The 10,876-nt window shown below is 34.6% G+C and overlaps 1 protein-coding gene across 1 annotated transcript; it reads left to right on the top strand.

Annotated features, from left to right (window-relative positions):
• The first annotated feature begins 4,679 nt into the window (after window positions 1-4,679).
• LOC137727959 (E3 ubiquitin-protein ligase RGLG4-like) lies at window positions 4,680-9,693 on the top strand. The gene is made up of 9 exons (XM_068466822.1): window positions 4,680-5,175; window positions 8,038-8,122; window positions 8,232-8,372; window positions 8,475-8,588; window positions 8,672-8,769; window positions 8,887-8,966; window positions 9,151-9,256; window positions 9,347-9,474; window positions 9,564-9,693. The coding sequence occupies exons 1-9, from the start codon at window positions 4,942-4,944 to the stop codon at window positions 9,691-9,693; spliced, it is 1,116 nt and encodes a 371-aa protein (XP_068322923.1). The 5' UTR covers window positions 4,680-4,941.
• The last annotated feature ends 1,183 nt before the right edge of the window (window positions 9,694-10,876 follow it).

Below are 10,876 nucleotides of genomic sequence, written 5' to 3'. Positions count from 1 at the left end.
TTGAGATTTCGCTCAATCTCGCGTTTTGGCTCAGCCTGGTATGTGCACAAGGCACGTGACCTTCTCCATTTTCTATCTCTTTTTACCAAGCACCACACAGTTTGAGTTCTAATATTGGTGAATCGCACGATGATAACAAGGGAGAGGTTGAAATGCCTATATGAATCTTTTCGGCCCCTAGAAAGGTGGACGGTCATGGCGAAGATAACAACTAGTGTTAGGTATTAGGTTTATTGTTTGGCTTCCCTTGTCAAAAATTGTAAATGTTACCACACATACTCATAATTTAGACTTAGGGTACAATGTTGATCTGGGATTTCTGCTGGAATTAAATTGTCAAAGCTCCAGTCATCTTCATTGCAAAAAAGGTTTGATTCATTCATTTGCATATGCATGTCAAGCTTTTTTTTTTTTTTTTTTCAGTTTCTTTTGTTTAGTGTAGTTGTCTAGTCATAAATTCCTTCTGCTATCCAGTTGTCTAGGCATGCGAATTAAGATAGCCTACATGGGCCATCTGACACATTTTTCCGTGCATCGATATCTCACCCTTGATCTGAAAAAGGTTTCTTTGGCTTGTGACACGTGTCTCCTTGTACCTTTTGTCTGAAACATCCATCTTTTCAATTAAAAGGGTTTTTAAGGTTTCATTTACCTCTTGGCTAGGTTATTGATAGTTCAAGAAAAATAGTGCATTTAGCTTAGAGCTACCTCTTAAGTTTCAAAACTGAAACTCTAGCCACAAAACCATCTCATGCATAAATGCCCAATCATTGCATATTAGGGTTGCATTGTATTCATGATTTTGCATTAAGTTCTAGGTCTAATCTTCAAGGTTTCATATCTTTCTTAGACTAAGCATTTGGATTCATGTTAGGTTATTCTTCAACTATTTGACTGGAGAACTTGACTAGTCGTTGAATCCTCATTTCATTGATCGTGTTGATATCGGTGCCACAAGGTGAAGATCTCAGAAGGAGCTGCCACTTCGTGAAGATCGAAGGAGTTCATCTCGTGTAAAGTAAGGTTGCACAAAGGTAAAGCTGCTCTATAGATAGGGATATAGGAATTGAACTTGTGTGGTCTTTGTATGAACTTTATTTACACTAGTAGATTGCACTCAGTGGAGAGTCCCCAGTTTTTTAACCCACAGGTGGGTTTTTCCGGCCAAAAACTCTATTGTGTTCAATACTTTGCAAAGTTACCCTTATATCCAAATAATCATTGTTAGATATGAACTTTGTAGAGTGTGCTAGTATTGACACTTTGTTAACTAAGTAAACATAACTTAAGAACCAAGGCTAAAACAATAACTGGAGGTCACTTTTCTTGCTTTAGCAATATCAGTATACTTGGTTTATATGCTTGTGGCTGTCTAACAACATGTAATCAGTTGACTAGTTCATCTAACTAGTCAGTATAGTTGGTTTCAAAATTTTTATTGTATGGTAATCCACCTAGTACTAATTTCAAATGGTCCTATTTTAAACAAAAGAATTTAAGACTTTGAAACTCTAGAGGAAATGGACTTTCTACTAACAAGAGATTAAGTCAACATAACTTTAATGGTCAGACTCTTTGCTCTTTATGTAATAAAGGCAAGGTTCTAAAATACATTAGACACTAGTGGGGCGGCGGGTTGGGGCCTAGCGCCTAGGCGGCTAAACGGGGTCTAGTCGGGCACCTAAGCGGACTAGGCAGATTTAAGTAAATCTATTATATTTTGTATAAATAAGTATTTGCTTATACTTAAAATATATATAATTTCATCATAAATTACAAAATAGAATGACATATATATTATGAATTATTGGAACATATTGAAAACATAGGGAACAAGGATATAATGTGTGTTCATTTAAGTATGCAACAAATCTGTTACAATTTATTGTAAAAAATAAAATGTAAAATGAAGGTTATCTATTTTTTGTATAAGTGAGTCGCGACCTAAGCGGGTCTGGGTGGGCTAGGCGGGTGGCCTAGGCGGTCTATGCAGGCACCTCAACAGGTTTAGACGCTCTTTCTTAATTTTCAAATACCTAGAGATAAAGATGATATTTCTGATCTTAGTAAAATTCTTATTTTGTGTTGGCAAATGTCAAATGCCAGGAGCAACTTTGTTTTTAGAAAAATTAAACCCGATCCGACTCGTTATGTAATGACGGCTGCTACAGATGGTAAGGATCTTGAAACAGAAACATATCAAACGAAAAATGTTGTTGACACGTCAGATGGATACCTCATGCAGAAGGTTTTTATAAACTCAACTTTAATAGTTCAGTGGAGGGCAATTCAGCTGCAGAATTTTATCACTAGGAATCATCAGGGGCACTTTTCTCTTGCTGGCTCTCGTCATCTAGTAGCCTAACACTATCACTATGGTGGAAGCACTGACTTTTCGAGATGCTTTGAGTTTAGCCAACCCACATCATATCATGAAATTTATAGTGGAAGGAGACTCGAAGATTGTTATTGATAGCTTTTATGGAAAGTGTACAACTTCGTGGAGAATTAAAACCATTTTTTAGGACATAAAATGGCTTGCTTCCTCGCTTGGTTCGGTAGAGTGGAACCACGTCTTTAGGAAAGCAAATTTTAAAGCATATGTCGTTACTTTCCTTGAGCATATTTGTAATAATCTATGGGTTGGGTGTGTTCCTCCCAAAGCTAAAAATGCTCTTTTGTATGGCTCTCGAGACCTTAGGTGTTAATGAGGTTTCTCTTTAAATTAATTGCACTTTTTTTATTAAAATATATATATATATATATATATATATATATATGACCTCGTTTGGAAATGAATTAAAAAATTATTGAAAATGTTTTTAGAGAAAATATATTTTTTTTTTGTTTCAACTTGAAGTGCATCATACAAAAAGCATCAGTTATGTGCTTCTTACAAGAGTCACTTTTAAGTGTGTTTTTCTTCAATATTCACATGCATTTTAACTAAAGATTTATTTCAAAAATATTTTCACTAAAAACGCTTTCATCTATTTTAAAAACATTTTTAAACGAGTCTTATATTATTCATTCTTCTTTCTCTCATATACGTTTCCTATATCTAAAGAACAAAACTAAATACAAAAAATAAAATGATTCTCAAACAAGTCATAAGAATCTCGACTTCGACTTCCTCATTCCCATTAACAAAGAAAAACAAAAAGTTCATTCTTTAAAATAAAATAGTTAAGAAGGTTTGAGATTGTCCTCTTAGAAACGTTGTACAATGAGACTCTGAGATTTCACTAGAACAATGGATGAAATCTTGTATGACGCATTCCTTTAACTTCATTTTTTTTTATAGGAACTGGATCCTCATGAGCAGATCATCTGGACCGTTCAAACTTGATCCAATGACTGCAATTATTATAACTTTTAAAGAGGATCCCTGTTTGGAGCCGTTGAATCAAATTTGAACGGTCCGAATGAACTGCTCAAAAGAATCTCCATCCTGAGCTCAGGAGAGGATCCAGTTCCTTTTTTATATGACCAACGAAGGAGAATATTGTAAGAGACACTAATTGGAATTTCCCAAAAGTATTTGGATAAGAATATGAAAAGACAAAATGGATGTTGGAGCATCTAAGCTAACAACATGCGTATTAGTAACGGTTCAATTTTCCTTCGTTTCATATGTTTTATCATTTATAAATTATTGTAAATTATTCCGCTTTTTGTAAGTAAAAAGTTATTTCTCGTTCTATAACAATGTAACTCCATTTTATTTTCCAAATATCATAATTCAAATTGTTGCTCTTTATCATCATATAAATATTATTTATAGAAATTTCATTTAATATTGAGATCGTTTAATCATTCATATGTATCGAACAAATAAACAACTATGGTAACAATATTCTCATTATTAACCATCAATTTGGTTTTTTTTTTTTTAATATTTCATATGAATGATTAATGGTCTCCAAATCGAAAGAAATTTTATACAAAAGATCTTCAAACTATGACATTTATACAGTGAAATAATATCACATCGTTGTGTCAAAAGGCATGACACCTTATATGTAAAAAGCCAAACAATTTCATAGTTGCTAAATGATTTAGCCCACTGAACACTACTGAAAAAAAAAAAAAACATGTGTGAAGTGCAAATTTGAATTTAAAAAAAAATCTATATATATATATATATATATATATATAATTGTAGTCATTTTATTTCTATCTTTCCATAAATAACTGAAGAATGAAAAAGATTTTTCAAGACTCTCGAGAGTTTCTCATTCAATCATTTTCCTTCTTCTTGTTACTGGATATCTCGTCGTACACATCTTTTATTTGTTTCTCGAGCCTATAGTGAGTTACATATATATTAAAAAAAAATTCTACATATGCATAACTTAATTAAGTACAAATTTTAAAAATATCCAACCTACTTTCTGTTATGGAGAATAGTGTATCTTTTTATCTACCTTCTTTTTTTCCTTGTTAAAAACTTCATTTCTTTAATACATACTGTCTTTTATATTATTCTATATCTACCGTTCATTAGACAATATTGCATTACAAAATTAATTTTTATATTAAATTTTGTACTCATAAATATACCACAAAAGAAGAAAACCGTTTTAAACACCAAAAAAGAGTTTTACACGTGAAGATGTTGTATTTTAATTTCGCACAGCATCCTTAAAATCTCATAACGCCACGGGTGGGGTGTGACGGTCACCTAACGTTCTTTTACGAGGGAACTCTTTATTCCTCCTCAAAAAGTCTTCTGCTTTGTTCATAGGCAGCAACAAAGTAAAGCATATATTCCTAACCTCACTTCCCTGACACTTCTTCCTTTTCTTCTTCTGAATCCAAAGCAGACGGAGTCCATAGTTTCTCACTCTCGCCACCCCATTTAAATCTCTCTTTTGTCCTCTGTTTTCTCTCATATTTACCGGCCTTGCGTTGAACAACAAAGGAGGAGTAGATGTTGCCATGGGGAACCTCTTGTCACTTTTCAAGAGCAAGCAGAACAGCCATGGAGTTTCTAGAGGTATCTCCGGTGGCACCGCCGGCAGCAACCACGGCGTCACTGGTAGAACGCCGTCGTATGATCCCGGGATGTTCAGGAAACCGAACATAAATGATACGAGTGCTAGCAAAGCAAAGAGTGGTACGGAGAAGCATAAGTACGCTTATATCCCTGATAACTTCACATCCCTTCAACAGGTTTCTCTCTCCTCTCTCTAACAAATTAATTATTTTTGCAATTTTGTCTGAAATTAAGCAGAAAACATATGAAAATTTTTCGTTAATTTCACATACAAATTGGGGAATATGTTAACTCTATGGGAATCTCTGTTTTAATCGGATGATTGTTTGTCTCCTTTTTAATTATCATAGGTTTGGTTTGGTTTTGTTTTGGATTGGATTTTGTTTTTTGGGTCTTCTCCCCTGACTATCCTTTTGCATTGTCCAAAATTCTACGGTTACTATTCACTTTTCAACGGAAAATTTTCAAATAATTGAATAAACAGTGGTCAGCAATAATGGCGCGGACTCGACTTCTCAATAAACAAAAAAAATATAGGAGTTTTTGGGTTCGATGCTCCAAACGGATGTGTCTGCTTAACTGTGAATAGGGTGAAATTCCATATGAATTCTCCAAATCCAAAATAAGTGGATAACCGTAGCTTGCAACCAATTGTCTCTTTTTTTTTAAAAAAAAAAAAAAATCTCTAGTCAAAATTAACCAATAATTTATCTCCTCAGTTTGTTTCTCAAAACTTTGAAATATACGACTCGAGGTTAAGAGAATCATTCTCTTATCCTATATTACTTTTATATGAAACTCAAATTTGATTCTAAGAACGCACCAATCCAAATCTAAAATAAGTGGATAACCGTAACTTGCTACCAATTGTCTATCTTTAAAAAAAAAAAAAAAATCTCTAGTCAAAATTAACCTATAATTTATCTCCTCAGTTTGTTTCTCAAAACTTTGAAATATACGACTCAAGGTTAAGAGAATCATTCTCTTATCCTATATTACTTTTATATGAAACTCAAATTTGATTATAAGAACGCACCAAAGCATGCACACTGCTTTGACCAACTAATTAAGTTCAACATATGCCATTTTTTTATTAGTTGATTTCAAGTCAGAGGCAGAGCCATGAAGGATCATGATGGTTGGTTTCACACCCATCCTGACTCTTTTTTTTCACGTGAAAAAGTTTATTGTTATGGTTATGATTTTCGTAGGCTCGGAGTCCCATTCCGGTATTTTTACTTTAATTTCCTTCTTTAGGCTTGATTTGAGGTTAGTTGCTCTTATGTTGTGAGCTTTGACGAGGACTGAGGTCTGGAGATCAGTGGAAGGAGAGAGGAAGAAAGTCAGAGAGGCTTGGGTTTAGGCTTAAGGAAGGGGATGAAGAGGATGACACCATATTAAATCCAAACGATGGTGGTCGATTGCTGATCACAAGGTAGAATAATTTTTGTAAAATCAAGCTTTTCAGATTAAAGACTTTTGAATCCGTTCTAGACTAAAATCCTGGTTCTGCCTTTACTTCAAATGATGGCCCGAGAACAGTTTCCATGATAATTCGTTACATATTAAGAGTCGGGTTTAGACTAAAATTGAGAGTAGGATTACCACTAAACACTGAAAACTAGTTGATCAGCTCCATTGCCTACACCATTTTAGGGTGGTTGGACTTGGACCCATCTAGAGCAATTCAAATGACTAAGATCCAAACCAGTCGATAATCTCAAAGACATGATAGCATTATTGAAAGTTTCTTATCTCAACATGACTTGGAATATGTTATTGGATGAGCTTAATGTGTTCCCTTTTTTGTGTTGATATAATATTGGCACTTATTTTAAACATACGTAACAACATGGGCTCTACTAAAATAATAATAATATTTTTACTTTATGGTTTCCTTATCAAATAGCAGGACCTACTGCTAAAGGACTTATTATTGGTCGTAGCTTTCATCCCGTTCAATTTGAACACGTAAATTAATAACACCACAATATATCAGCACCATGTAAAATTGTAAATGGATATCCACTCTTTTAGTCTAGTCTCAGTCCTCCCTGGTATTGACTTGGATAGTATTTTTAACTGCTTTTTAGTCATATCCAATTCGAAACCATCACAAAAATACATTATTGAGGGGATTTTTTTTCTCACCGCACTCAAGTAATGGTGATGTTCAACATCCTCAAATAATAGTGATACTCATCACCTTATTTATAATTGTTAAATGAGTTTAAATTTTGAGATCTGGATAATGAATAGGCACAAATCTTAAAATTTAAATTGATCAAAATGCGATAAACAAGATAATGAGTATTGCCACCACTTAAGGATGCTGAGCCAAAATATACCCTTATTTGAGTGCTTAATTTCTATTTATTTATTAATCATGGGCCAAGCAACTATCATGACTGTCAATTATTAATCATGCATGTTGCACGCATCTTTCTTTCTTTATATAAAAAGGATTTTGCATTAGTGGCGTGTCAACGCGTGTCTTTGAAAGCATTACTCTATTTTTAATGGCACATTGGAAGATTGGCCAATGGGCAATGCTAGCACACAGAATACAAGCAAGGCGAGTGGGACTTGCTTTTACTTGCTTGTCCCACAACCCAACTGTTTATTCTTCTAAGTATGATTATTAAAGTAAGGTTGTGAAACACGAGGGTTTTTACGGAAAGTGATTTCTGCATACCCATTTTCTTTCTCTGCACAGTTTTGTGTATCTAAAATCATTTGATTGAATAAGTAAACGAGAATCAATAGACAAAATTAAATAATAGTAAGCAAATAAGTGTATAGAGTCATTTCTCAATTAGCCTCAATCATCACCGAGTAAATTTGTCAAATCTCTGGTTAGTATACAACGATGCGTCTATCTGTCTTGTTGCATGATGTGGAACAGCCGATGATACTCGGCTCATCACTTCACATCTTTTGGAACAACTCACAGTAACTCTGAATAGAAATTTGAAAGAAAAAAAAAATATGAACGTCTCCTTTAACATTGCAGAAAATCAATTGCTTCCATTTTTCAGGTTACAGATGCCTTGAGAAAAGAAGGCTTAGAGTCATCTAATCTCATCGTCGGAATTGACTTCACCAAGAGCAACGAATGGACAGGTTAGCGGACGAAAATAAAAACTGCACTGCTGTTCGTATACATAGACTTAGATGCATTTTGTGTTTGGACATCTTTGAAGCTGATGATTTGTTGTTGTTGTTACTGCAGGCAAAGTTTCATTCAGAAACCGGAGCCTGCACGCCATTGGCGATGAACCTAATCCATATGAGAAGGCTATCTCCATAATTGGAAAAACTTTAGCTCCATTTGATGAAGACAACCTCATTCCTTGTTTCGGCTTTGGTGATGGTAGGGGCCTTAATCCCTCCAAAGTTTGAAGCTCTGGACCTTTTTTGTTTCGTTTCGTGTTTTGATCATTGGATTGACTTTACCTCCCTCCTCACTTTTTAGCTACCACTCATGATCGAGAGGTGTTTAGCTTTCACAATGATCATTCGCCCTGCCATGGTTTCGAAGAAGTCTTGGCCTGCTACAAAAGAATAGTTCCAAATTTGCAACTTTCGGGTTGGCGTAATCTTATATCTTGTGTTTTTCACGTATTATAGTTTGGAGTATCAGAGATTTATAGACATATGTTGTGTTTTAAGGGCCAACATCTTATGGACCTGTAGTTGAAGCTGCAATGGATATTGTGGAGAAAAGTGGAGGGCAATACCATGTTTTAATTATCATTGGAGATGGCCAGGTTTAAAATCTGATGCGCTCTCTCTCTCTCTCTCTCTCTCTCCCTCTCTCTCTCTCTCTCTCTCTCTCTCTCTCTCTCTCTCTCTCTCGACTAAGTACGAGTTTCTTAATTGTAAAGGTCACCAGAAGGATCGATACCAGTGACAATGAATTGAGTCCACAGGAGCAGAAGACGATCGGATCAATTGCAGATGCAAGGTAGAACCTGCAACTTTCATTTCCTTTGTTTTAAGTATGTCTATGCAATGCAGTTGTCATGGCTAAACCTAAGCAAATCTTGAAAGGTGCTAAATGTGTCGATTTACCAGGCACTGAGTGCATTATTACAGCAGGAATATTGAGTTGAACCTAAAAGATTTACTTTGAAAACTTATGTGAGCAGTTTCTATCCGCTCTCGATTGTTCTTGTTGGAGTCGGGGATGGTCCTTGGGAAGACATGAGGAAGTTCGATGACAAGCTCCCTTCACGCGAATTTGATAATTTTCAGGTATGATAAGCTATATAGCACTAAGTTTATTGCCAATGGAGAGATTTTAAGCAGACATTAATCCTCTAACTAGTTTATTTTCGTTTATAGTTCGTTAACTTTACCGAAATTATGTCTAAACACACAACTTCATCCGAGAAAGAAAGTGCATTTGCTCTGGCTGCCCTCATGAAAATCCCAATCCAGTATAAGGCTGCTGTTGAATTCGGTATACTTGGGTATGGTTAGCATAAACACCATTTTGATTGGATTAGACTCTAGCATGCGTAAGCTTACTAATATAAGTTTTATTGTACCTGGAAAAAAGACGTACGACAGGGAAAAAGAAGAAAATCGTTCCACGCCCTCCACCAGTTCCTTACACCCATCGTGCACCAACTCGTGAACCAAGTGGTCTTCCAGCGCCTGCAGGGGATGAACGAAGCGAGATGGTATAGTTTTTTTTGTTTTGTAATTTCTACAATTGCTATATATAGATGGCCGAAGCGAAATGTATTTGAGCTTCTTACAAATTTTACAGCATATGTCGTTACTTTCCTTGAGCATATTTGTAATAATCTATGGTTTGGGTGTGTTCCTCCCAAAGCTAAAAATGCTCTTTTGTATGGCTCTCGAGACCTTAGGTGTTAATGAGGTTTCTCTTTAAATTAATTGCACTTTTTTTTATTAAAAATATATATATATATATATATGACCTCGTTTGGAAGTGAATTAAAAATTATTGAAAATGTTTTTAGAGAAAATATTTTTTTTTGTTTCAACTTGAAGTGTATCATACAAAAAACATCAGTTATGTGCTTCTTACAAGAGTCACTTTTAAGTGTGTTTTTCTTCAATATTCACATGCATTTTAACTAAAGATTGATTTCAAAAATAGTTTCACTAAAAACGCTTTCATCTATTTTAAAAATATTTCTAAACGAGTCTTATATTATTCTTCTTTCTCTCATATATGTTTCCTATATCTAAAGAACAAAACTAAATACAAAAAATAAAATGATTATCAAACAAGTCATAAGAATCTCGACTTCGACTTCCTCATTCCCATTAACAAAGAAAAACAAAAAGTTCATTCTTTAAAATAAAATAGTTAAGAAGGTTTGAGATTGTCCTCTTAGAAACGTTGTACAATGAGACTCTGCGATTTCACTAGAACAATGGATGAAATCTTGTATGACGCATTCCTTTAACTTCATTTTTTTTTATAGGAACTGGATCCTCTCCTGAGCTTAGGATGGGATCCTCATGAGCAGCTCATCCGGACCGTTCAAACTTGATCAATTGCTGCAATTATTATAACTTTTAAAGGAGATCCCTATTTAGAGCCGTTGAATCAAATTTGAACGGTCCGAATGGGCTGCTCAGAAGGATCTCCATCCTGAGCTCAGGAGAGGATCCAATTCCTTTTTTATATGACCAACGAAGGAGAATATTGTAAGAGACACTAATTGGAATTTCCCAAAAGTATTTGGATAAGAATATGAAAAGACAAAATGGATGTTGGAGCATCTAAGCTAACAACATGCGTATTAGTAACGGTTCAATTTTCCTTCGTTTCATATGTTTTATCATTTATAATTATTGTAAATTATTCCGCTTCTTGTAAGTAAAAAGTTATTT

Source organism: Pyrus communis, chromosome 3 (assembly GCF_963583255.1).
Source record: "Pyrus communis chromosome 3, drPyrComm1.1, whole genome shotgun sequence".
Taxonomy (NCBI): Eukaryota; Viridiplantae; Streptophyta; class Magnoliopsida; order Rosales; family Rosaceae; genus Pyrus; species Pyrus communis.
The sequence above is the reverse complement of the archived record's forward strand: the minus strand, read 5'-3'. Positions and strand labels throughout refer to the sequence as shown.